This window comes from Bos grunniens, chromosome 5 (genome assembly GCF_055505025.1).
Source record: "Bos grunniens cultivar Pamir isolate PY7600 chromosome 5, Bosgru_T2T1.0, whole genome shotgun sequence".
In the NCBI taxonomy this organism is placed as follows: Eukaryota; Metazoa; Chordata; class Mammalia; order Artiodactyla; family Bovidae; genus Bos; species Bos grunniens.
Genome location: NC_141169.1, coordinates 27,335,652 through 27,363,321, shown reverse-complemented (window position 1 = coordinate 27,363,321; position 27,670 = coordinate 27,335,652). Strand labels below are relative to the sequence as shown.

The window sequence follows — 27,670 nt, the reverse complement described above, 5'->3', positions numbered from 1 at the left end:
TGCCTTGTTAGAGTTTTAACTTTTTAACCTGGTAGGTTAAAACAATCATAAAAGTCAAATAGAATTGTGTTTTAAAATTTGAGAATGAGCATGTTTTCATATACTTATTGTTTCTTTGTCTCTGTAGTGCTGATTTTTGAGATTTCAAGTACAGGCAATATCAGTGAAGGTGACTTCAAAGTTTTGAAGAAATGGTGCTGTAAAAGTCAAGGGTCACTGTGGCTGTGATGACCTTCCCACCTTGACCCTTGTACTCTCTTAATTTCAGGTGATCATGGAGCTCAGCTTGGCCTCCATGGGGCTGGTGGTGATGGAATACATGATGACCCAACAGGTGGAGAAGAAGGAGAGAACAGCCCAGATCCCCAACCCCAAGCTGGTCGGAGGACCCGGCGGGAAGCATGCACCTGCCCCTACTGTAAAGACAGTGAAGGAAGGTAAGTTGATTCAGCCGGTCTCTTTAAGAGTGTAAGGATGAAAAATTAGTAGATTAGGAGGTAAAAATAAGTGGGGTTTTTTGTTTGTTTTGTTTTAACTTTAAGACTTGGCAGGGTTACACAGGGATCAGAGATAGTACAGTGCATTTGGTTAGGTCACATATGGTCTTGGTTCCAACTCTGGTCCTTTTCATCAACTCTTAGACCTTGGACCTTCAGAGATGCCTGCTTTCTGTTAGAGACAAGGAAGTCAGATGGAGCCAAATGGTCAAATGATTGTTACTTTATGTCTGTTTTGAGATGTTTGTTTGTTTGTTTTTATTCTTTAAAAAAATTCTATTGGTGAGATGGTTTTAACAAGATATCTTATAAAACAGCCTGGCAAAGAAATGGAAACATACCTACTGTAATGATTATTTTACAGTGACTGTGTGAAAATCATGAGTTTCTTTTTTTTTCCCCTCAAAATAGATAAAACTACTTATTCTGGGTAGAAAATTCTTCAATCAAATAATCTAATATCTTCTACAAAACAGACTTCTGATAGATTTTCGCATTAGTGTACTGCCTATACAATATTATCTCTGAAGAGTTCCAGGTTATTTCCTTTTTCTTCAAGTCACTGACTTTGAAAGAGACTAGAAAGTCATATAGGTTTTTAATTACCTTTGAAAAAAGTCTGTTAAAGTTTTGCCCCATTAAAAATAAGCACAGGGGACTTCCCTGGTGATCCAGTGGTTAAGAATCTGCCTTGCAGCGCAGGGGACTCAGCTTGATTCCTGGTCAGGTAACTTAGGTCCCATGTGCTGCCGAGCAACTGTGCTTACACACTACAACTAGAGAGTCCATGGGTCACAATGAAAGATCCTACATGCTGCAGCTAAGACCTGACACAGCTGAATAAATAAATAAATACTAAAATAATAATAATAATATGCACAGAGTTTCCCTGGTGGCTCAGTGGTAAAGGATCTGCCTGCCAATGCAGGAGACACAGGTTCAATTCTTGATCTGGGCAGATCCCACATGCTGCAGAGCAACTAAGCTCGGGTGCCACAGCTGTTGAGCCTGTGCCCTTGAGCCCCATGCCCTGCAATAAAAAAAACTCATTGCAGCTAGAGAACCTCCACATAGCAATGAAGAGCCAGCACAGCCAAAGTAAATAAATTAAAATTTTTTTTAAAAGAACTTAAGAAAAAAATAAGCACAAAAATAAGAAATGTACCAAAACAAAAAAACAATTTGAATTCTTTGTAGGTTACCCTACATTATGGGAAAAACCTGAATCAAAAACACTTGAGTACATGGACTTCCCAAGTGGTCCAGTGGTTAAGGTTCCACACTTACATTGTAGGGAGCATGGGTTCTATCCCTGGTCGGGGAACTAAGATCCTACATGCTGCATAGCATCCCCCAAAAATTAATTAAAAGGGGAAAAAAAGCTCTTGAGTACAGTAGAGTTTCCCTCTCAAAAAGCTTCAAGTGGATTTAAGTTTTTGAAGGAAATTCTATGATTTCCACCTAAGTGTGATTTCATTTCTGTTTTTTTTTCCTGCTCCTCTGCTAATGTGTGCTGTTAAAACCCAAGGCAAATCTCTTTTGGAAATCTCCATAGTGCCCACTAATGGATCACACATGGTACAGATTGGTTTGGCAGAACATTTCAGAACTGATTTCCTGAGAAGAGCTTAGGATTTGCTCCATATAGGGAATTTTTTTTTTTTAACATACCTTGAATTAGTTAACGGTCCTTATTTCCCCTCTTTTAACTTTTTTCCATCCCATCTTCTTCCACTGATGTCTCTCATAGTACTTTATCTTTTCAGCTTTTAATCTTTACCTTTTGGCTCTTGACCTTTATTTTGGAGAAAGGAAAGCTTTGTAGTTGTAAAATATTATGTTTTAAAGTTCTCCACCAAATGCTTAATGGAGAGACCCTTTGTTCACTAATAAGTTCCCAGTCAAAAATATCACCACATCACCATATTCACAGTGGCTCCCATGGAAAATGCGTGTATTGAGACTTAACGTCCAGAAAAATACAGGAAAATGCCTCATAGATTTCACAGGTCACCTTGAAAATGACATCACACATCGGAACTGACTATAAAGATTTAGCTGTTGATACTAAAAGTGAAGGCTTTTGGGAATTCCCTGGTGGTCCTGTAGTTAAGACTCTGCACGTTCACTGCAGAGGGCACAAGTTTGGTCCCTGATCCAGGGACTAAGATGCCACATGCCATAAACAAATTAAAAAAAATAAAATGAAGGCATTTGTGTGCGTGTGTGTCTTGAGAAGTCTTTTTTCTTTTTGTAAGCTTCACATATCTAAGTGCACATTTTGATGTTTATTTATTTATAGCTACACTAGGTCTTTGTTGCTCCGTGGGCTTTTTTTTGTCGTGATTGGGGGCTACTCTTTGTTGTGGTGCACCGGCTTCTCATTGCAGTGGCTTCTCGTTGCAGAGCACGGGCTGTAGGGCCCGCAGACTTCAATAGTTGCGACTCCTGGGCTCTAGAGCACAGGCTCAGTAGTTGTGGCACAGACTTAGTTGCTCCATGGCATGTGGGATCTTCCCGGAACAGGTATTGAACCTACGTCTCCTAAGTTGACAGGCAGATTCCTTGTTTTTTTTTTTTAAATAAAAACTTGGATTAGTTTTGAGTGGGTCCAGTAATTACTATGGATATTTTATGACTCTAATTTTTGTCTCTAAAATGAACAAAGAATAATTGTGTTTTCACTTCCAGGGGCTCTGGGGATCCTGGCAAGAAGAAACAGCACATTTGTCACATGCAAGGCTGTGGCAAAGTATATGGCAAGACCTCACACCTACGGGCACACTTGCGCTGGCATACGGGCGAGAGGCCTTTCATGTGTACCTGGTCATTCTGTGGGAAACGCTTCACACGTTCAGATGAGTTACAGAGGCACAAACGCACACACACAGGTGAGCGGGAGCTTGGGAAGGGAGAGGTAGTAATGGACCAGAACGAAAAGACAAAATATACCTCGGAAGTAACTAAAATTTCTGAGCAACTTATGTTTGAAATTGAATGTATGGATCATAAATGGCATTGGAGTTAATCTGAAAACCCTTAAGAAATAAGGATTCTGAAGGTCCTATCTTACTTTTCTGCTACACTTCTTCCTTTCTGAGTACTCTCTAATCTTTACTCCCCCCCCACCCCAAAAGACAAAAGATAATCACCAGAATTTTCTTGTTTTTAATCACCTTTTAAGATGAGCCTTATTCTGCCGTATATGGTTTGAAGGGAATGACCTGAACAAGGTACCCCTACTTCCTAAGATGTGATTTTCTCATCTTCTTACTCTTCCTTTACCTAGGTGAGAAGAAATTTGCCTGCCCTGAGTGTCCCAAGCGCTTCATGAGGAGTGACCACCTGTCAAAGCATATCAAGACCCACCAGAATAAGAAGGGAGGCCCGGGTGTAGCCCTGAGTGTGGGCACTTTGCCCCTGGACAGTGGGGCAGGTTCAGAAGGCAGTGGTACTGCCACCCCTTCAGCCCTTATTACCACCAACATGGTAGCCATGGAGGCCATTTGTCCGGAGGGTATTGCCCGTCTTGCCAACAGTGGCATCAATGTCATGCAGGTGGCAGATCTGCAGTCCATTAATATCAGTGGCAATGGCTTCTGAGATCAGGCACCTGGGGCCAGAGACATATGGGCCATACCCATCAACCCTGGGATGCAAGGTAGCATGGGTCCAAGAGACGTGTGGGAGAGTGAGCCATGAGGCATTAAAAATGCATGGTGGTGGGAAGAATTGGGGGTGGGATACAAAAGAAGAGATGGGGTCCTGGCACCCACCTGTATCATCAGTACCTTCTTAAAGTGGGAAACATAGTGAAAATTCTGTTGGTACCACCTTTGGTGCCACCTTTGATGAGCATTTGTTTGACCCCAAACAGTTTCTTAACACTTCTTACCCCAGCCTCCCCCTTCCTGCATTTCCCTTCTCAGCTCCCCCATGATGGATCCCCCCCTTTCCTAAAGCCATCATGCCTTGATAAATATATATGATCATTGAAATACTTTTTAACAAAAACAGATTCTATATTATATATATATATATAAAAGATATATAGAGATGCATTTGCAGGGGTTGGCTGGGAGGAGGAAGGAGACCATTCTGTGACCAAAATACCTTGGTCATTTTTTTTATATTGCCTTATTTCCTTATGGCTGAGCCTTGTTGTGACACATCAAGATTTCTAATAGATGTTGTCTTGGCTTCCCACCAGATTAAGCATTTATATGCTCTGCTTTTAGTTTATATATACATACATAATGTTTTCCTTTCTTAATTTTGTCTTTTAATTTGGGATCAGCTTCTTGCACTCTTTCCCTGACTCAACCCTTTCTGTCTCCCCTTCTCTCGCCTGATCACTTCATATTTTGTTTTTGGTAGTGGTCCCTGGATGAGGCACTTCTGTCATTTTTTAATAAAGTCCTTAGTCCCAGCAGCAGAATGGAGAAGCCTTGAAGCTCAGGCGAATGCTTGAGGTAGCTGTGAAGAGAGTGTTCAAAATACTACTGACGCAGGCACCCTTTTGGTGCTGGAGAGTCAAAAGCACCTCTCTCTTCATTGGCTGCTCTAAGCATCAGGAATCAGAAGTCTTTCTATGGAATTGTACAAGAGACCCTTTGAAAGTTATAGTCTGGGATCAGTTTGTCCAAACTGTGAAAAGATGGTCAAATAATAGGTAGGAGCTTTCAATAGGAAAATGATGTGCTCAGAAGTGGAAGTGACTCAAGTAGTTCAGTTCAGGAGTTGGAGTGTTTGGACCTTTGTGCAACTTCTTCCAAGGTAGCTCTAAGCTTTGATGTGTGGGCTTCTGAGTTCACGTTCTGAAAGGAAATACACTTCCTCTTTTGAACATCTCCAGTAGTTGCTTTCCCATTATGTTATTGCAGAGCATCAGCCAGTGACTCTGTTCTGGATTTCCATTCTGCAGAACTCCAGAGCATGGATCAGTGGCAAGGCAGTGGTTCTTTGATCTTTCCCCTTAACTCTTCGTAGGGTGGCTCCTGAGGGGAAAGGAAGTGCTCATGATCATGGGAATGATAGCCCAGAACAAAAAGAAATCTTGTCTTACCACTGTGGCTTATAGGGGAGACCAGGGAAAACCATCCTGCTTTTCTCCATGGCCTGATTCCTGAAGAGACTGATCCAAAAATTACAGCGGCAGGGAACTCTTAGTGCATTTGGCACTGAGATTTAAATGCAACCAGAGTTGTCCTCAAGGCCCAGCCATTAAAACATTGTCTCTCTTGACTTTCTGGTATCTCGTCAGAGAGCTTTTCACTGTGAGGAAGTGTGGAAATGGCTGTGTGTATGTGTGTAATCTGTTAGATTGGGGATAGGTTTTCTGTTAGCCAATACTATAAGAGACCTGCAATAAAAAATTACCCTAATCTGATAGAAAGTGAAGTGTTTGTGTATGACCGTGTGTGAATGTGTGTTCGTGCTTGTATATATCTACACACAGATGAGAAATTATATTTGAAATTGTTGGAAAATAAATCAAATTCAGATCAAAATGCCTTTCAGGCCCATTACCTAGAAATCTATCTTAAAACCTGGGTATGTTCCTGAGGTCATTGCTTTGCTTTTGCTAAACTAGTTACAATTATGAATGGGGGATATTCTACTGCACTTTTAAAAGAAGAAACTATTTTTGTGTTTGAAAGTGAAACCAACATCCAGATCTATAGTAGAGTCCTAATTCCTCTCATAATTTTGTTTACCTTGACTATAAATAGATGATGCCATGATTCTACTATATATTTTATATAAAATCTATCCAAATTAGGGTTTGGGTAAGTTTGTGTTGTTGTTTAACCTGAAATACAATAACTGTTAATATTTTAAACAAAAGCTCACTCCATTTGGTCCTTTGTCTGCAGACTTAATAGTGTTTTTGACACAGAAGCTATTGCAAGGAGCTTTCCCCTTATCAAATTGCATTAATACTGAAGTAAAAGTTATCTGCCCAGCCATTTATCACACTCTTTGTTCCCACTCAAAGGCAGAACTCTGAACATGTTATTTTATATCTGTAATCATGTACATAGGCATCTTCTGGAGGAAAGGGGCAAGATAACTCACTGGAGTGTGCAGTGTTTTGATAGAACATTTCAAGGAATGGAATCTTCCCCAGAATGAAATTACTAGATGTAATCTAGCTTAATGATGCTGAAGCTTATACACTTTTAGGTTATTTGATGATGGTTTTCTCTGGGATGGAATGCTGGTTTACCCCCAGCTCTTAGCACAAGCAAATTTATATCCAGTTCTTTCCACTTGTCCTAGTTCCTTCTCTCCAAGGAAGCTCAAGATTCAGTATCTTGTTTGGCCCTAAAATGAAAGCCGCTACTGCTTTTATCTCCCAGCAGCAGTAAGTCAGTCAGTCTTTTCCACAGCACGTTAACCCACATTCCTTGAGTCAGGAGCTTATTGCTGAAAGTCCCTTCCCCTGAACTTTTTGCCAGAAGAAATTAGTGTAACTGACAGGCATATTGATTCTATTTTTTTTTTTTTTTTCACAAATTGCTCTTTTATGTAACTTTCTAATGACCAAACATTGTGGGGTTGGGGGTGCCCAGAGAAGTGATAATATTATTCCCTTATCCTTTCAGGTTGCCTGTTCACATATATCTGCTTATCATTTGATTGTCTCACTTTTTACCCAGAGCAGTAACAACCCACATCGTCTTCCTTCAGGGACTTCCCAGCGGGCACCCTGTTTATGGGTGCCATGTAGAATGCAGTGTAACAGATATTTTTCAGAATTCAGAATAGAACTCTTGATCCCAGAATGTATAGACTGAAGTGTTGGGTAAAGATTATGACTGGGGGAGGGTTAGAGACAAAGGCTGTAAATTACTATGGCTGATTGATTTATTTCTACTATATACATATATATATTTTTGCTTTTGTATATCCTATATAGGAAACTAAGCATTGTATTTTTTTTTTTTAACAAATCTGAGAAAGCACTATGAACTGCAGATGTTTGACTTTCAGAATATATTTTGTATTGTTAATATCTTCACATTGTGTGAATACTGGAAGCTGCAGATCTTTGCTAGGATGCAATAAATTTATACACTTTTTGAGGGGTTCTTCTGGGGGTGTTAATCAGGCCCCTGTTACGCTTTTGGGGAGCTCTGGTGCTAAAGTTTTCATTCAGTTGTAAGTACCCTGATGCCTTTTGGACCTTGGGATCAGATCAAAGGAGTTCTGATCCAGGTACCAAGGAAAATGAGGATAGTCTAGCTGCCTCAAGTGAGGGGCCCTTTGCATAGCTCTCCTTCCCCCTATTCAAGTACCCTCTTGGAGTTGGGAGGAGGAATGTGAAATCTCAGAGTTTCATCTCCCTTAGAAGAGAGCCAGTAACTTATTGTGCAAGGATGAAAGGTGGCAGCAGTAGCTTTGGGGAAAGGGAGGAGGATATGGCACTTCTCCAACCCCGGAAAACATTGCTTTTGAAAACTGCTGATAAACTATGGGTAGGTTATTACTTTTGTTTAGGAGCCTGTGTGCTCTGCGGTGCCTCTCTTGGCTCTACTCCTGGGGTACAGACCTCATCTAGGAGGATGAGGAGACCAGCTTTGAGGTTGACCTGTTTCTTTTCTTTGTCTGTCTTCCCTAAACACCAGCTCCCAGGAGGACATTAAGCAGCCTTAAGCTTAAATTCCTACTCCCTCTTGCCAATTTAGCTCACTTGCCTTAGATCGAAGTATGGGAAAGGGGGAAAAAAAATGGGAGTCCCTGGTTTCATTCACCTCCTAGGTCTTCTCCAGTTTGATTTCCCCAAACCCAGAAAGATTGCCTCCACAATGTTCATTTGAGGGAAATGAGTATTTTGTCCCATTTTCTCCCTTCCTCATTATCACAACCACAGCCTGCCTTGTCCCTGCTGAACAAGAAGAGGCATGATCTGTCCCTCAATTCCCTTTAATATCCAAAAAAAAAAACCATAAATAGGTCTCAAGTGAGGCTGCCGTGGGTGGTGAGGACTTTGTTGATACCTCTCCTGGGGTGTGTGTTTTCTCTTCCTCGCCTTCAGGAATTACACTGTGCCTTCTCCACAGAGGAATGGGATTCTCTACCCAGCCCCCCACTTTGCTAGCAGCTGCTCTTAAACAGTGTGCACAAGGGCAAGTCTTCATATTTCTGATCACCCCTTTCTCCCATTGGCATCCCATAGCTCTCACTTGGAATCTAAGGTGCAAAGATTTTGGGGAAAGTTGGGGAAAATGTGCTGAGATTGGTCTGAGGAGACTCCTTCTACACATACCAATGGCAGCTGCCCTAGGGCCTGCTTCCTCTTCCAGAGTCTGTCCTCCTCTGGGAGGAAGGGGCAGTGCTCCGGTCTCTGGTGCCTAAAACAAGTTTATTTCTCTCTCTTAACACTGGCAATAACCAGTCTCCATACCACTGTTGCCTTTTTAAACTTCTTAATAATCTCACGCTGTGTTTGTTGTTGGTTTCAATCCGATTATCACCTGGGCTGTGGGGAAATACTTTTAAATGCTCTCTCATCTTTCTTGCTCTTTTTTCCCCTTGATCTTGTGTATGTATGATGCTAATCTCTTGTCTTAGTTTCTTCCTGCTCTTTTGTATCTTACTTTCTTGTTACTTTCTTGTCTTTCCCCTGCCTTTTGTCTCTGGGTGTTTGGGGGCTTTTTTTTTTTTTTTTTTTTTGCCTTTTTGTACAAAGATTAGTTCAATGTAGTCTGTAGCTCCTTTGTAAACCAATTAAAAAAAAAAGTTTTTTAATAAAAAGCCATGTCTCTGGTGTGTTGAGAGGGTTGGGATTGGGGAGAATATGGTTATAACTTCATATACTAAACCCAAAATGAAGTTTTCTAGCTACACTGTTAATACATGTTAATCAGTGCAGTGTCCTACACTTAACTCCCAGGTAAACAATTCATGACCAGATCAGTGTGCCAGGACTACACAGAAATGCAGCAGATCCAGAGGAACAGGGACAGTTTGAACTTTTTTTTCTAAATTAGCTTCTTTTTTGAAATATTTTTAAATTCAAAGGAAAGTTGCAAAGATAGTGCAGAGGGTTTCTATATTCCCCTTTCCCAATTTTCTCCGTTGTTAACATCATCAGGATATATTCTCCAAATTAAGAAACTGACATTGGTACATTACATTAGCTGAATCCTAGGCTTTGTGGGCTTTATCCGTTGATGTCCTTTTTCTGTTCCAGGATCTGTGGCAGGATACCACATTGCATTTAGTTGGTGTGTTTCCCTGGTCTCCCCTGTGACTGACAGTTTCTTAGTCTTATTGGTGACTTTGACAGTCTTTGAGAGTACTGGCCATGTTCTGTAGAGTATCCCCCAATCTGAATTTGTCTGATTTTTTTTTTCTCATTGTTAGACTGAGCTTACAGGTTTTGGGGGGAGAAAAAAGTACTACATAGGTGAAATGCCCTCATCACATCCTATCAAGGGGTGTGTGATAGCCATGTGACATGGATGGTAAAACCTTTATCACCTGGTTAAGGTAGTATTTGCCTGGTTTCTTCACTTTCTCTTTCCCTATTTGGAAGTGAGTCTGCTGCTGCTGCTAAGTCGTTTCAGTCATGTCCGACTCTGTGCAACCCCATAGACGGCAGCCCACCAGGCTCCCCCGTCCCTGGGATTCTCCAGGCAAGAACCCTGGAGTGGGTTGCCACTTCTTTCTCCAGTGGATGAAAGTGAAAGTGAAGTCGCTGAGTCGTGTCTGACTCTTAGTGACCCCATGGACTGCAGCCCACAAGGCTACTCCGTCCATGGGATTTTCCAGGCAAGAATACTGGAGTGGGGTGCCATTGCCTTCTCCGGGAAGTGAGTCTAGCCCACCCTTAATGGGGTTGGTGGGAAGTAAGCTTCTGTGAGGAAACTGCCTCTTTTTTATTAATTTAAACTAGCAAGTACTCATGTATATTTAAGTGGGTGGTTATAATCCAATTATACAATATTTTTGTTGCTCACGTTGTCCCAGCTTTGAACATTGGAAGTGCTTTTGACGTCTGTGTCCCTTTGATATGTCTACATCCTCTTTTTTTTTTCTTGAGCACTTTTTGATACATAAGATGCTTCAGGCTCATACTGTATTTTCCCTGCCCCAGCCCTAGATTGGCCATTTCTCCAGGGAGCCTTTGTTCTTTTTATTGGAGAATGGTAGTTCGAAGCCAAGATCTAGCTCCAACATATTTTGCATTCAGTTAATACCAACCTGTGTCTAAAATGACTGAATCTGGATTATGGCCCCTTGAAACTGAAATTGAAGTTAACGCTAACAGCCTTTCCCATTTCCCGTCAGCCTGTGCTTTTACTTGCCTTCGTACCTATCTAAGAATCCTTGATTGATGGTTTATACTGTAACTACCAGCATTCTTGATTATTTTTGCTCATTTGACCCCTTGTGTCCACTTCATCAAAGCACTCAGTCATTTGATTTTCTTATGTAGCCATTTGAAATATAACATTTTAATGTTTGGCTTTACTGGAGGGGTTTTTATGAGGAGGGGCTGTATGTTTTTTGGCCTTAGGAGTCTTATGTGGCCCTTTAGTTCTGTCAGCTATTCAGTCAGCAAACATTTATCGAGCCCTTACTATGTGCTAGGTTGAGGATAAAAGAAGTAAGACAGGCCCTGCTATCAAATACTTAATAGTCTGGCATAGTAATGTAGAACTGCAAGTTTCCCAGCCTTGACCCCATTTTTCAGCAGATAATTTGCTTCTTATTTTACAGAGAAAACAGAAGCATCAAAGTTCTTCAAACTTCCCTCCAATTTCCCATCAGATTTCCTCAAACTTCCCTCTCTTCTCATGTCTGCGTGTTCGCCAATACCAGTTTGCCCCCTTCTCCTAAGGAGAGAAGTGTTTTTCGTTTGCAGGGCCAAGCCTGCCACTAGTGCTCTCAACCTCATTTTCTTTGACTTCTTTTTGTTCTTTGTTTCAATAGTATTTTCTCCTTTTAAGTCTCTCCTGGAGAGACCTTCCGTCAGCCTATCATGGTGGCTCAGAAGGTAAGGAGTCTGCAATGTGGGAGACCCGGGTTCAGTCCGTGGGTTGGGAAGATCCCCTGGAGCAGGGAATGGCCACCCACTCCAGTTTTCTTGTCCAGAGCATTCCATGGACGGAGGAGCCTGATGGGCTACGGTCCATGGGGTCCCAAAGAGTTGGACACGACTGAACAACTAACACTTTTGACTTTTCAACCATGTTAAAATCTGCCTTTCTGCCCACCTCTCCCATTTTGAAAAGCCTCTGCTGCTGCTTCAAGCTGCTAACCTAATTCTTTGCATTTCCAAAGTGAGTGAGAGTTTAATTTTTCTCTTAGCCACCTGTCTGGCCATCGTTTACCAAGTCGCTCATCAGTACCAGCACCCTGGTTGCCTGCTCCAATGGCCTTTCAGCCCGTAGCCTCTTCGACCTCTTTCCAGCAGTGTGTGTCTCAGTCCTTTCTTCCCATGAAGTGTGAAACTGAGGCACTTCTGGTTTTCCTTCAACCTTTATATGTTTTAGTCTCCTTCATAGCCACTTCTTCCTCTGTCCCTGGAAGAACTGGCATTCCCCATCCTGGGTCCTTTCATTACTCTCTCACCCCTGAACAAGTTGCATTCTCTCTTCTCTTTAGCTATTACATACATGTTGGTGACACCTAAATTAAAATCCCTCACTTTTTTCTCAACCTGGCAGCCTGCTTAGTAGATATTTTCATCTGAATGTCCCACAGATAACTCACTCAACATGTAAGGAAGAAAAATAATCCTTTGTGTTCCTTACCTCACTTGCCATTAATACTCTTGATCATGTATACTTGAAATTTCAGAATCATCTTTAATTCTCTTTCATCTATCAACATTCATTTGATTACTAATCCTGTCAATATTACTAACAGTGTATCTCCATTTTCCCCCTTCTTTTGGGTTTGGTTTTTTGGCCTCTGGGCTTGGAGGATCTTAGTTTCCCAATGAGGGATTGAACCCAGGCCCATAGCAGTGAAAGCTTGGAGTTCTAACCACTGGACCACCAGGGAATTCCCTCCCTCTTTATTTCCACTGTCCTCGCACTCACCCTGGCTACTGCTTAGGTCTTGTAACTGATCTCCCTGAGCCTCAGTCGTCCATCTTTCATGTTGCCACCAGACCCCTGCTTAAAATCCTTTGCTTTTAGGAAAAGTACAACCTTTGCAGTCTGGTCCCAGTTTATCTCTAGTTGTGATTTTCAGCTTCGTGTCTCATACCCTTTTCTCCTGCTCAGTCTCTGCCCCTCCCCCATGGCCTGGCCTCAACACGCTCTTTGTGGTTTATACCTGTATTCTTGCTGCCTTTGTTCTTGCTGTTCCTTGGCTACAATAATCACCCTCCTTTTATTTGTTTTCAGTGTGATTACCTTGAGACAATTTACATATTCCTTTCTCTGTGAAACCTTTGGACACCTTTCTTCCCTTGTCTTCTCTACCCTGAACACAGTTTTAGCTTATTTGATCTTTCTGCTTGTGTAGCTCCTTGTTCATACCCTCTAGCTAGACATAATTTTCCGGTTGCTTATTGGTATTTTCTCCTGCTTTTCTAGACTGAGTTCCTGGAGGGCAAGAATCACATGTATTTTGTAGGTTCAGCATTTAATGAAATACCTTTTTTAAGACTAGGATCTAATATTTTTTGAGTTGAATGGATAAACTCACTTTAGCTTTGTCATCACTGGGGTCAAAAGTAAATTATTGGGCCACTACAGACTTTAATCAGGGGATCCTAATGAAGAGCTTTGTGTATGTGGAATCCAGGAAGCCTTCCTTCCTTTGCTGAAGTTCTTTCTCAGGACCTTCCTGATCCCCCAGCTCTCAGATCCTTACCCCTTTTCCTCCTCATCTCAGTTCTGAACTCTGCCCAGAGCATGTAGAGTTCCCATAAACCTGACTGGAATGTTTCTATATTGAGAGACAATATTTTTGCCTTGAGAGTAGTTATCCAAGGCTGTGGGTGAGGAGACTGCCTTCCTGCCTGCTCCTTACCTTGCTCTCCTCTGATAACTCCTGATGCAAGAAGCTCTTTTACCTTCAATTCCCCCCTCAGTCCCAGACTTCAGTTCAGTTCAGTCACTCAGTCGTGTCTGACTCTTTGTGACCCCATGAACTGCAGCACGCCAGGCCTCCCTGTCCATTACCAACTCCAGGAGCCTACCCAAACTCATGTCCATTGAGTTGGTGATGCCATCCAGCCATCTCATCCTCTGTTGTCGCCTTCTCCTCCTGCCCTCCATCTTTCCCAGCATCGGGGTCTTTTCCAATGAGTCAGCTCTTCGCATCAGGTGGCCAGAGTATTGAAGTTTCAGCTTTAGCATCATTCCTTCCAATGAACACCCAAGACTGATCTCCTTTAGGATGGACTGGTTGGATCTCCTTGCAGTCCTAGGGACTCCCAGGAGTCTTCACCAACACGAGTTCAAAAGCATCAATTCTTCGGTGCTCAGCTTCTTTATAGTCCAACTCACATCCATACATGACTACTGGAAAAACCATAGCCTTGAGTAGATGGACCTTTGTTGGCAAAGTAATGTCTCTGCTTTTTAATATGCTGTCTGGGTTGGCCCTAACTTTCCTTCCAAGGAGTAAGCGTCTTAATGTCATGGCTGCAGTCACCATCTGCAGTGATTTTGGAGCCCCCCAAAATAAAGTCAGCCACTGTTCCACTGTTTTCCCATCTATTTGCCATGAAGTGATGGGACCAGATGTCATGATCTTAGTTTTCTGAAATGTTGAGCTTTAAGCCAACTTTTTCACTCTTGTCTTTCACTTTCATCAAGAGGCTTTTTAGTTCCTCTTCATTTTCTGCCATAAGGGTGGTGTCATCTGCATATCTGAAGTTATTGATACTTCTCAGTCCCAGACTTAGATCTGGCAAAGGAAGATAGTTGTAACTGAGTGCAGCATTCCACCTGCCTGGACTCCTAGAAGAGCCCAAGGAGGGATGGGCAGCTATCCATCAGCCTCAAAGCCCTGGTCATGCCTCTAGCTGCTGCTTCACACTACTGGGGCTTTGATACCCTCATGTAAGCTCCTCGGAAGACAGACTCCAGAATCATCCTGCATCTAAGCCAGATCATCCCTAGAAAGGGTTTCCAGGTAGCCACCAGCGGAACAGAAGGCTAGGAAAACAGGGAACCAGAATTCCTCTAATTCTCATGAGAGCCAGTTCCACAGTTTCTTCTGGGCAGTAATCTGATGGAGCTGGACTCCTGTCTTTCGATTGCGGCACGGGATCTACACCGCTCTCCTTCCATCTCCACGCTGATGTTCCCTCTACACACTCTGAGCCCTCCGGTCACAGTCTGCAGTTCCTGCAGCTTCATAGATACTGGAGATGTACTGTGGATATGAGTCACTCCAGGAGGCCCTTTCTGACCCCTCACTGTGTCCTGAGTTTCTCCTATGTTTGCTGACCTCTGGTGGTGATAGTTTGAACTGTACTATCTTTTTATAGTGGTTGGCTGACAGGTATTGGTACACATTTTCTCAGTCCATATTCAAATACTGTGTTAAAAGAAAATATTTTTTACTGCTGAATTTTGTATTTTCTTTCAGGCATCATGGCCATAAATGCAAAAAAAAAAAAAAAAGGAAAACAGGACCTGGGCTTTAGAATCAGACTTACTACGTCCAATCCTAACTGCTATTTCCTGACAGAGTGACCTTGGTCAAGTTACCTAAATTCAGCTTTCTTACCTGTAAAGTGAAGATAATAATAACTCAATGGGAGAATTAGATGTGATGATTGTAAAATTCATAGCCCTAGTCGTGCCCTAGCACATAGGTGCTCAATAAAGTTTGTTACCTTTTCTATAATGGTGATCAATGTGATTTTTTAAAAATTTTGATAACATCAAATCTACCTTCATACACCTATTTTCAATGTGATTTTTTAAAAACTCTAATTTTATACAGCTGCTTTCCTGACCCTTGAGTTTAGAAAATCAGGTCAACTCAAAAGTCTAGGCCTGTGAAGCCTGTCTGTGCCCACAGAACCGCAGATCTGAGCCCAGAAAATAAGAGCTAGAAGGGCTTTTGGGAACAGGTGAATGGCTCTGAGCACTTAACCTCACTTGGGTTTCCAGCCTGGAAAGAGCTGACAGCAGCCAGCACTTTTTCCTAGGGTCAGCAAAGGGCAGAGGTTTGGCATCACTCTGTTCTCAGTGGGAACTCTAAGGCCCCCTCCTCCCACTTTACAGAGAAAAGAGGAGGTGGCTGAACAGAGGAAGATACAGGACTGGTTCTCTGCTCCTCCCTCTCTCCCTGCTTTTCCCCACACCCATCCTCTCCCCCACAGCAGCCGTCTCCCCCACAGAGACGGGGAAGAGGGAGGCGGGTGGAGTTGGGGGCTGAAGGATCAGAAGCCCCACGGTGCTCTGTGTCTGAAGGAAGCTCTGGCCAGGGACAGCTGTGCTGGCTCCTGCTGCCCGCTCCAGCATGATGCTGGGGGTCTTGGGGCTCTGGGCACTGCTTCCTACAGCTGTGCAAGGTAAGTGTCTACAGGGAGAAGCAGGGTCTTTCCAGCCACCCATCGTGGGAGGGAGCACTTGAAGAGTGATGAGTGGAGTGGGTGAGTGAGGGTGAAGGGTACAGCCAGGTGTTCCCTTGGTGGGGGTCACGTTCCAGGCCTCTGCTGACCCTGTTTCCTCCTGTGGCTTTACCAGGCTAGCTCTGCAATACGGAACATGTTTTGTCTCTCTCTGCCCCTGCATTCACTCCCATCTTGACCCCTCCCCTCCCCTTACCCTGGCCCGCAGCACCCCCCAGCAGGCGGACCTGTGTGTTCTTCGAGGCCCCTGGAGTGCGGGGAAGCACACAGAACCTGGGGAAGCTGCTGGATGCAGGGCCGGGCCCCCCCAGGGTTATCCACTGCCTCTACAGCCGCTGCTGCTTTGGAATCTGGAACCTGACCCAAGACCAGGCACAGGTGGAGATGCAAGGTGAACGGCGCAGCATCTGCCAGGCATACCCGGGTGGGAGAGAGGCTCATCCTGGGTGGGGGTGGCCGCTGAGGAGGGCAGGAGAAATGGAATGTGTGGAGGGAAAGAAAAGGCTGTGAGAGATGGAAGGGATGCCCTCTGTGTTCCCAGACCCGTACACACTCTGTCCCTCCCTTTCTCTCCTCCTTCTCCCAACCCCTCTGCGTCAGGATGCCGAGACAGCGATGAGCCAGGCTGTGAGTCCCCCCGCTGTGACCCAAGTCCCCGAGCCCATCCTCGCCCCAGCTCTACTCTCTTCACCTGCTCCTGTGGCGCTGACTTCTGCAATGCCAATTACAGCCATCTGCCTCCTCTGGGGAGCCCTGGGACACCTGGTTTGGAGGGCCCCCAGGCCATTTCAGGTAGCCACCCAAGGTGCTGGAGCCAGGTGGGGGCTGGGGCCCAGGTTAGATGAGAGGTTAGAACCAGGGCCAATTCTCACCCTACCGCTGTCCTAAGCTTCCCTCCTCCTGGCCTTGAGAAGTTGGTTGCCCTGGTGACTGGAAGATAAGGGGGCTTGTGACCAGGGTGGGGGTGGGTAGAGAAGCAATTCTCTGAGGAGAGGGAGAGAAACAGAGAGCAAGGTTTGGGGCAGGGCTCACCCAGTCTTCTTTCTTGCTCTAACCTCCAGGGGAGTCCACCTGGATAGCGCTGCTGCTGCTGGGACTGCTTCTGCTGCTGCTGCTGCTAAGCAGCAGCATCTTGGGTACTACTCTACCCCACCCCACCTTGTGATCCCCCCCCAAGGCACTGCCCCAGCGCTCTGACCCCTCTCCAGGCTCTCCTGACCCCCATCACTTCCCAGTCTCCATGCCTGGGTACCCTGACCCTAAGGCTGTTCTCTGCCCCAGCCCTGCTGCAGCGGAAGGCCTGCCGAGAGCGAGGTGGGCCAGAGCCCGAGCCAGAGTCAGATTCAGGCAGGGACTGGAGTGCTGAGCTGCCGGAGCTGCCTGAGCTGTGCTTCTCCCAGGTGCCCAGGGATGGCGGGGAGGGGGCCTCTGGGCACTCTCAGAGAGTGTGCTGGAGAGGAAGCCCAGCCCAAACCCAGCACTGTGTCCCCACCAGGTCATACGGGAAGGAGGTCACGCAGTGGTGTGGGCTGGGCAGCTGCAAGGCAAGCTGGTAGCCATCAAGGCCTTCCCCCTGAGGGCTGTGGCCCAGTTCCAAGCTGAGAGAGCGTTGTACGAGCTGCCAGGCCTACAGCATGACCACATTGTCCGCTTTATCACCGCCAGCAGGGGCTGCCCTGGCCCCCTGCCCTGTGGGCCCCTGCTGGTACTAGAACTGCACCCCAAGGTGAGGACCAAGGACTGTCTGTGTGTGGGAAGGTGGGGCGGGGAGTGGTGGCAGCTAGGCCCTGTTGAGGCTTGTTCCTTTGCTGTAGATTGCCTTTTCTCCAGAACATTAAATATGCTTTTTATTTTTTTTCTTTTTATTATTATAAGCAGTACTTGCTAATAATTTTGACTTACAATATATAGACAAGGAAAGGGAGAAATCAAAACAATTCATATTCCCAACCTTAAGGAAAACCAATGTTAAAGACAGATCTCTGGGCACAGACTTCCAAATTCATTCATCTATCCATTCAACTAATATTGATGAACAATATGTTGCTGGAAAAAAACACACCCAGCCCCTGCCCTTTCCAGATTTTACAGAGTAGTAGGGGAGACAGAACGGGATCAAGCAAACACAGAAAGAAATGTAAAGTGTCAAGTGAATTAAGTGCTGAAAAGGTCCTATAAGAAAAGACTAAGGAGGCGTAACTCAAAGGGAGGATCATGAGCAAAAAGGATGAAGAGAAACAGATAGGCAGGGGCAGACCGCACCAGCCTTGTAGGCCTCTAAGGACTTGGGATATCGTCACCTACAGTTCCTCCACCTCTGAAATCTTGAGTTCTGGAAAGTCTCTCCTTTGACCATATACCTCACAGCCCAGCTCAAAAATCACCACTTTTTTGGTTTTGTTTAACTTTCCGGGCACACTGAAGGCGCTCAATAATGTCTGTAGAATGAGGGACTCCACTGTTCCTTTCCTCCCAGCTGCTCTACCCAATGGCTCTCCCCACCCACGCCCTGCTACGGGGTGACACCCCAGGCCAGGTGACTCATGCGGGTGCCCCCACCTAGCCTACTCGGCCTCTTCTGTCTTTATCCCAAGTCCTGTGAGGCAGTATAAGGTGGTTAAAGGTGAGTGATGCTGGCAGTCAGACTGCTGGGGGGTCAGGTTGTACAACTCTCTTGCCCAGGGATTTCCAGCAAGCTCCTCATCCATAAAACAGGAATGACAAGAGTACCCACCTCCCAGGGTTGTAGTGAGGGTTACAGGAGGCCTGGCACGTGCCAAGTGCTCAGGATACTTAAACTAGAGTTTAAAATAGAAAAATAAACTATTTTTCCTGTCAATCTAAGTGATGTACACCCTCACTCCTGCATTGCCTACTGCCGTGCTCTGGGTGTGCCATGTGTAAGTCTGCTGGGAGATGCGGAGGGAAGTCTGACAATTGATCTCTGCTCCTTGGGGTGAATCAGCCTCTTCCAGCTTTGTGTGTCCCCCTTTTTTCTCTGCTTCTCCCCAGGGCTCCCTGTGCCACTACTTGACCCAGCACACCAGTGACTGGGGCAGTTCCCTGCGGATGGCACTGTCCCTGGCGCAGGGCCTGGCGTTTCTCCATGAGGAACGTTGGCAGGATGGTGGGTGAGCTGGGGGCCAGAAGTCATGGGAGTCAGGAGCCATGCTGCTGTTTCTGATTTTCCCTTAGCTTGGAGGGGAAGGATTGGGTCAAAATGACAAAAGAAGAAGATCCGTGCCCCTTCAGCCTGGCTTCTCCCACAGGCCAGTACAAACCAGGTATCGCCCACCGAGATCTGAGCAGCCAGAACGTGCTCGTTCGGGACGATGGGTCATGCGCCATCGGAGATCTGGGCCTCGCCTTGGTGCTCCCTGGCCTCGCCCAGCCCCCAACCTGGGCCCCTAGTCAACCCCGAGGGCCGGCTGCAATCATGGAGGTCAGTACTCTGGAGGAGGGAGAGACCCAGGATGGTGGTGGTGGTGCTGATGACGGAGCAGCGACAGTGCGGCAGCACCTATAGTGTACGGGGTGCTGCTGAGTCTAGTCGGGGGCTTGAGGGTTGCCATGGAGATGATCCTTGCCGTCCAGGCTGGTACCCAGCGGTACATGGCACCGGAGCTCTTGGACAAAACTCTGGACCTTCAGGACTGGGGCACAGCCCTGCGGCGAGCTGACATCTACTCTCTGGCTCTGCTCTTGTGGGAGATTATGAGTCGCTGCCCAGATTTGCGACCTGGTGAGGATGGATGTGACAGCGGCCCCCTCCCTGCCCCCCCCTGCCCCCCGCCCCCGTGCCCCACCTGCTCATTCTAGACTCACCTACGTCCTGACCCAGGAAGCTCTACCTTTCTCCCTCTTGGTCTTTCTACAAGAAGGCACCCCTTGGGCTACCTGACACCTAGCCTCATGTGCCTTTTCCCAGACAGCAGACCACCACCCTTCCAGCTGGCCTATGAGGCAGAACTGGGCAGCACCCCCACTGCCTGTGAGCTGTGGACCTTGGCGGTGGAGGAGAGGAGGCGCCCTCACGTTCCATCCACCTGGTGTTGCTTGACCACTGTAAGAGGGTGCGGGCTGGGGGGCTGGGGACCTGGAGAGTCTCGACATGGGCTTCAGGGACCTATGCACCAGGACAGCCCTCCTGTTCCTATCCCTTCCCGTCTCCCACCACTCCTGGCTCATGTTCAGCTGGAGCTGGGCAAACTTGCTCTGTACTCATGTTCATCCCTTTCCACTGTAAGCCTCACATAGCCCATTCCTGAGACACACACCTTCCTCTTGCTCAGGTTTGCCTTGTCCATCCCTCTTCTCTCCATCAGCAGTTTGCCCTGTTCCTCAGTTCCTTCCTCCAGGAAGCCCTCCTTGGCTTTGCTTCTGGTCTGAGCTCTGCCCCCAGGATGGCTGCTTTCCTGGTACACTGGAGCCCAATATTTGTTTTTTAACATTTTTTTAAAAGTATTTATTCATTTGTTATTTTTGTGTATGCTGGGTCTTCACTGGGGCGCTTGGGCTTTCTCTAGTTGCGGTGCGTGGGCTGCTCGTTGCGGTGGCTTCTCTTGTTGAGGAACATAGGCTCTGGGCCAGCGAACTTCCTTAGTTGTGATGCATGGGCTTATTTGCTCCACACCATGTGGAATCTTCCTGGACCAGGGATCAAACCTGTGTCCCTTGCATTAGCAGGTGGATTCTTAACAACTGTACCACCAGGGAAGAATAAATTTAAAAACATTTATTTATTTGGCTGCATCGGGTCTTAGTTGTGGCACGTGGGATCTCTGTTGCGTCATGTGAGATCTTTCACTGGGGCACACAGACTCTCTAGATGTGTTCCTTGGGCTCCAGAGCACGCAGACTTAGTAGATGTGGCTTCTGGGCTTAGTTTCTCCGAGGCATGTAGGATCTTAATTCCCCCACCAGGAATCGAACCTATGTCCCTTGAATAGCAAGGCAGATTCTGAACGACCAGACCACCAGTGAAGTCCCCTGGAGCCCAATATTTAATCCAATAATTTCCTCATTCTGTTTTACACCTCTGTGTTTCTGTCACGACCCAATTAAAGCCAGAACTAGGGATAAGGTTAAAACAGTGCCTGAATAGTGAAATTTCAGGGTTTCTGCTGAAAACAGTTTCCTTACAGGAGGCCCCTTCTGCTGCTACCTGATCTGAAGTTTCCACTGCTCAAGTGTCTGTTGGGTTTGGTAACAAAGGCTAGGTATTGTTTGCAGAAGACGCTGGTTGCCTGAGAGAAAGGAGCAGTTAAACCATTAATGAGTCTGAACTAGCATCTCAGAGGAAAAGGTGGACTCTTTGGAGAGAACTTTTCTCATAAGAGAGGAAATGAAAGGCGTGATTTCGGTGAAAGGGAGGAAGGAGGCTCCAGGAAGGAACAGTAGAGGAGTGTTGAGACCTGGGCCATCAAGGATGCCTTTTTAAGCTGGGGCCACTCAGGGTTCTGAAGTAAAGCCTGCCTCCCGGTCATTCTTCCCAGGACCCTGGAGGCCTGAGAGAGCTCCTGGAGGACTGCTGGGATGCAGACCCTGAAGCGCGGCTAACAGCTGAGTGTGTACAGCAGCGCCTGGCTGCCCTGGCCTCTCCTGAGGAGGCCCACCCCTTCCCTGAGGGCTGTGCGCAGGACTGCTCACTTTGCTGCCTGGAAGACCATTTCTCCACTCCTCCCGTCTGCCATTCTCCCCAGTAGGCTGCAGCTGAGTGCCTGCCACTTCACGGTTCAGCAAGGCCCTTTTTCCAGAAATCCTCAACCTACCTGGACTACTTCTCCTGTGTAAATACGCATTTATGTAGATCCTGTGTTTGTTGTTGTTGTTCAGTCACTAGATCGTGTCTGATTCTCTGCAACTCCATGGACTGCAGCATGCCAGGCTCCTCTGTCCTCCACTATATTCTGCTGCTGCTGCTAAGTCACTTCAGTCGTGTCTAACTCTGTGCCCATAGATGGCAGCCCACTGGGCTCCCCGTCCCTGGGATTCTCCAGGCAAGAATACTGGAGCGGGTTGCCATTTCCTTCTCCAATGCATGAAAGTGAAAAGTGAAAGTGAAGTCGCTCAATCGTGCCCGACTCTTAGCGACCCCATGGACTGCAGCCTACCAGGCTCCTCCATCCATGGGATTTTCCAGGCAAGAGTACTGGAGTGGGGTGCCATTGCCTTCTCTGACTATATCCTAGAGTTTGCTCAAATTCACATCCATTGAGTTGGTGATGCTGTCTAACCATATCATTCTCTGCTGCCCACTTCTGCTTTTGCCTTCAATTTTTCCCAGCATCAAGGTCTTTTCCAGTGAGTTGCTCTTCGCATCAGGTGGCCAAAGTATTGAAGCTTCAGCACCAGTCCATCCAATGAATATTCAGGACTGATTTCCTTTAGGATTGACTGGTTTGATCTCCTTGCAGTCCAAGGGACTCTCAAGAATCTTCTCCAGCATCACAGTTCAAAAGCATCAATTCCTCTTGCTCAGCCTTCTTTATGATCCAACTCTCACATCTACACATGACTACTGGAAAAACCACAGCTTTGACGATATGGACTTTTGTCAGCAAAGAGATGTCTCTGGTTTTTAATATGTTGTCTAGGCTTGTCATAGCTTTCCTTGTAAGGAGAAAGCATTTTTTAATTTCATGGCTGCAGTCACCATCTGCAGTGATTTTGGAGCCTAAGAGAAGAAAATCTATCACTGCTTCCACTTTTTCCCCTTCTGTTTGCCATGAAGTGATGGGACCAGATGCCATAATCTTAGTTTTTTGAATGCTGAGTTTTAAGCCAGCTTTCATTCTCCTCTTTCACCCCTCATCAAGAGGCTCTTTAGATTCTCTTCACTCTTCTGCCGTTAGTGTGTATCATCTCCATATTTGAGGTTGTTGATATTTCTCCCAGCAGTCTTGATTCCAGCTTGTGATTCATCCAGCCTGGCATTTCACATGATGTACTCTGTATATAGGACTTCCCTGGTGGCCACCTATTTCCCCCATAATTTAGTTTCAACAGCACTCTGAATAATCTTTAAACATAAGTTTCATTCTGTCTTGCCTCTGCTCAACAGTCCACTTGCCTTTTTCATGACAATGCTGTGAGCACTATTTACCAAGGGCTCAGAGAAGTTTAGAATGTGTTCAAGGTCATACAGACTTTAAATAACAAAGAAGGGATTTTCAGCCATTAAAAGTGAAGTTTATGCTGGAAATAGAACTGCCATACGACCCAGCAATCCCACTGCTGGACATACACACCGAGGAAACCAGAACTGAAAGAGACGTGTACCCCAATGTTCACTGCAGCACTGTTTACAATAGCTAGGACATGGAAGCAACTTAGATGCCCATCAGCAGATGAATGGATAAGAAAGCTGTGGTACATATACATAATGAAATATTACTCAGCTATTAAAAAGAATGCATTTGAATCAGTTCTAATGAGGTGGATGAAACTGGAGCCTATTATACAGAGCGAAGTAAGTCAGAAAGAAAAACACCAATACACTATATATTAACACATATATATGGAATTTAGAAAGATGGTTACGATGATCCTATATGTGAGACAGCAAAAAAGACACAGATGTAAAGAACAGACTTTTGGACTGTGGGAGAAGGCAAGGGTGGGATGATTTGAGAGACTAGCATTGAAACATGTATATTATCATATGTCAAACAGATGACCAGTCCAGGTTCGATGCATGAGACAGGGTGCTCAGGGCTGGTGCACTGGGATGACCCTGAGGGATGGGATGGGGAGGGAGGTGGGAGGGGGGTTCAGGATGGGGAACACATGTACACCCGTGGCGGATTCATGTCAATGGCAAAAACCAGCACAATACTGTAAAGTAATTAGCCTCCAATTACAATAATAAAAAAGTGAAGTTTATGGAAACACCACAAATAATTAGAAACAGATAATATTATATGAACATATGTTGACAAGCCTAGGGTTATGTTAAAACAAAGATAAACCTATGATCACAAGAAAAGCAAACAAATACCAATTTTTTTCAAAATACCCAACCAAAACTGTCAAGATTATCAAAAACAAAGTCTGAGAAACTGGCACAACCAAGAGGAGCCTAAGGAGACACATGACCTCTTGGATAAAATCCTGGAATAGAAAAAAAGGACATTGGGTAAAAACCAAGGAAATATGAATAAAGTATGGAGTTAATAATCCTGAATCAATATCGGCTTATTTGGGTAACAAATGTACCATACTAATGTAAGAGTTATCAATAGGGGAACAGGGTATGGTGAATATGAAAACTCTGTATTACCTTCTCAGTTTTTCTGTAACTCTAAAGCTGTTCCGAAAAAATAAAGCTTATTTAAAAAAATAAAAACTATGACTTGCTTCAAAACTGTGGAGAGGCCATAAATATAAAAAAAAAACAAGGGGAGGCTTGTCGTAAGCATTACGATGTTTACTTGCAATATTTTGAGTGGATGTGCTGTAATATGTTGTATTGGAGGGATCACTAACAGGAAATTCAGAAAATCTACATGATAATCTTGGCTCTTCTAACTCTGAACTCTTAAGAGTTTATTTATTTAATTTTCTCAGTAAGTTGAATGAATGATTCTCTTGAGTAATTTCCAACCCTATAATTCCACGATTCTATGATAAAATATTAAAGTCCCAGTTTTAAAGATTACTTCACCAAATGCAGTATATAACTAGTATGGCATTGCCATGATTAGTGATTCCATACTCATGGAGATGCAGTATACAAATAAATAAACTTCTTATAAACTTGGAAACAGAAATCTATGAATAGAATGGCTCATGGGAGGGAAACCGTGTGGCTGAAGACAGGGGTAAAACGATAGAAAAGGACTGATTTTTTTTAACCTCTTGAATTTTGAATTTTTTGCATATTTTGTATATTAAAATTACATGTTTACTTATTAATTTAAAATGTCTACGCCTAGTGAAAAAAAAGACTGGATGGAAGTATTCCAAAATAATAATTAGTGATTCTGTTTGGTGATGGGACCTCAAAAGCAGTCTTCTTTTTCTTCCTACTTTTCTGTGTTTTCCAAGTTTTCTTTAAGTCTTATGAATTCCTTACAGGATCTAGGAAAAATATGTAAATGAATATGCTATCACCAGAAAAAATTCTTAGAAAAAAAACCCCACAGGTCACTTATAGCACCCTCCTTTGGCACTAAGGGACATGATTTGTAGCATATTTTGTGCTTATTGATACAGTGTTTGCTGAAGTTGTTTCATTTGTGACCATCATATTCTCACCTAGTCTGTAATGGGAAGCATGGAGAGCATGGAGGAGCACAGTTTATATTCTTTCTGGTTTTATTATAGCACCCAGTTTAGGACTCTGGAGTCCTGAGTTCCTAACCTGGATCTGCCACTAACTTGGGTGGAATCTGCAATATGCCATTTCTCCTTTTTTTTCCCACTTATCCCTTGTTAGCATGCAGGGTCTTAGTTCCCTCACCAGGGATTGAACCCATGCCCCCTGCTCTGGAAACGCAGTTTTCACTAGACCAACAGGGAAGTCCCCTGCCCCCACCCACCTTTTTTCCTTTTGTCCTGTGCCAGTTTAATGCCTTCACATACTGCCATAGGCCTGCCTACCTATAGTTCTTAGAGAGCAAGCAACAGATGTCTCATGCTGCTTTATATGTCTATAGTGCCTTCCTCCGGAGAAGGCGTTGGCACCCCACTCCAGTACTCTTGCCTGGAAAATCCCATGGATAGAGGAGCCTGGTGGGCTGCAGTCCATGGGGTCGCTAAGAGTCGGACACGACTGAGCGACTTCACTTTCACTTTTCACTTTCATGCATTGGAGAAGGAAATGGCAACCCACTCCAGTGTTCTTGCCTGGAGAATCCCAGGGATGGGGGAGCCTGGTGGGCTGTCTATGGGGTCACACAGAGTCGGACATGACTGAAGTGACTTAGCAGTAGCAGCAGCAACAGCAATGCCTTCCTCAGGTGTAGGAAAACAACTACAAATATTCTATATCTTCAACCTCTTCTCTGAATGTCCTCTTTTCTTTCTCCCACCGGTTAAAATGAACCTTGCTTTTCCTGGAGTGTTAACTGTTTTTTCTTTCACAGACACTGGAGGAAGGTGGATATTTTCCTTGCTCTCTGTTGCTGCCTCTAGACCATTGCTCTTTCTCCTTAAAAATCCAAACTTCTCTGAAATGCATGCCATCAGACCACATGATCTGCGTTGTGGTTACCTGCAGACCTCCTGGTCACTTGTGTATTTGTTGAATATTTTAGTATCTGGTCAAAGTCTTTTTCATCATTACTTTTATCATCATTCTTAGTGACTTAAGTCACTATTTTAATCCTTTCATCTTGACCTTTTTCCTTCCAACAAGATTTTCCTTTACCACCCTTAGCTACCAAATCTGCTTCAAGCATTCCATTCTTTGGGTACCAACTCCTGCCTTTTCAGCTCAGTTACTCTAGAAAGCCTCTATTGGCACATCCAATCCATTCACCCTGTCACTTTTTCACTATTCATCTCACCCCTTAAGTTTTCTCTTCTTTGTTCAGTTTATCTTCCATGGTCTTTCGTTATAATCGCTACACTCTCAACAGCCTTGCCCCTCTTTCCATTTCTCTTATATTTTTGCAGGCAAACCTCATCCCAAGTTAAATCCAGTTCTCTTCCTTTTTCACAGCTGTACCCAAGCATTGGCGTTTAACTGGAAGCAGCTACCACCTGTGCTGACGGGTCTCACTTTACATGTGGCCCATAGACTTCAAGTCAGCCCTCCATACTGACCGACAATCCTAATACAACCCCCTAGTTAATTTATTTGCACACTTTATGAGATGACTATTCCTGACCTTATTCCTCCACCTCACTCTCAACTGATAATCTTGCTTATTTCCCTGAAGAAAAAAAAGATCAGGAGCAAGCAGTAGAGTCACATTTTCCCCCTCACTAAATCTACCAATGCATTTACATCTAGATCTGTGGACTCTGATTTCCCTCCTGTAACAATAGTAACAGCTAACACATGTAGTCTAGGGGTTACTATATGTTCAGCAGTGTTCGGAGTCCTGCATATATTAAGTCATTTAATCCTCACTATGAATTAAGTATTATTATCCCTCACTTTAGAGATGGGAACTGAAACAGGGAAATTTCTTTTGAATTACCTTGTCCAAGGTTACAAAGAAAGTATTCTGGATTCAGAGTATAAGCAGATAGGGTAGGGGTATCCGTGGAGAAAGAGAACCAAGCGTGACTTTTCTGACACAAGAGAAGTCCTTTTGGCCTAAGCCATTTTGTGATCTAACCTTGGCCACAGTGCTTGTCCTTGAACAGGTCTCAGTATTCAATTATCTTAAGGGAAATGAGGGAATGTAGGAATGAAAGAAAAGCAGTCAAGAAACAATAGTTCAGGGTAAGTACCCTGGTAGTCCAATGGCTAAGACTCTGCATTCCTCATGCAGGGGGCCTGGATTCAATCCCTGGTTGGGAACTAGATCCCACATGCCACAATTAAGAACTGGTGCAGCCAAATAAATAAATTTTTTTTTTAAAAAAAGAAACAATAATCCAGGGATAAAACAGAGTCCCAGTTCCTCGTCAAGGGGTATACATAACAATCTGATAC

At 44.8% G+C, this 27,670-nt stretch overlaps 2 protein-coding genes across 6 annotated transcripts in view; both read left to right on the top strand.

Moving 5' to 3' along the window:
• The window catches only part of SP1 (Sp1 transcription factor), a 38,613-nt gene extending 29,356 nt beyond the window's left edge, over positions 1–9,257 (top strand). For all 4 annotated transcript variants that reach the window (XM_086399176.1, XM_086399178.1, XM_086399179.1 and 1 more), the window contains exons 4-6: positions 269–437; positions 3,189–3,388; positions 3,787–9,257. In XM_086399176.1, the coding sequence (XP_086255302.1) occupies positions 269–437; positions 3,189–3,388; positions 3,787–4,100 (683 nt within the window). In that variant the 3' untranslated portion in view covers positions 4,101–9,257. The remainder of the gene's footprint in view (positions 1–268; positions 438–3,188; positions 3,389–3,786) is intronic.
• Positions 9,258–15,720: 6,463 nt separating this feature from the next.
• On the top strand, positions 15,721–24,406 carry AMHR2 (anti-Mullerian hormone receptor type 2). 2 transcript variants are annotated; one of them, XR_015163596.1, is made up of 11 exons: positions 15,721–15,999; positions 16,268–16,450; positions 16,660–16,851; positions 17,121–17,195; positions 17,341–17,459; positions 17,555–17,785; positions 19,072–19,190; positions 19,329–19,501; positions 19,654–19,801; positions 19,988–20,124; positions 21,555–24,406. XR_015163596.1 is itself a non-coding variant. In XM_086399180.1 (11 exons), exons 1-11 carry the CDS (start codon positions 15,948–15,950, stop codon positions 21,762–21,764), a joined length of 1,635 nt encoding a protein of 544 aa, XP_086255306.1. In that variant the 5' UTR covers positions 15,721–15,947; the 3' UTR covers positions 21,765–24,406. The 2 variants fall into 2 exon arrangements, 1 of the variants encoding a protein (XP_086255306.1); XM_086399180.1 differs by having other exon boundaries at positions 19,072–19,186.
• Positions 24,407–27,670: the final 3,264 nt, after the last annotated feature.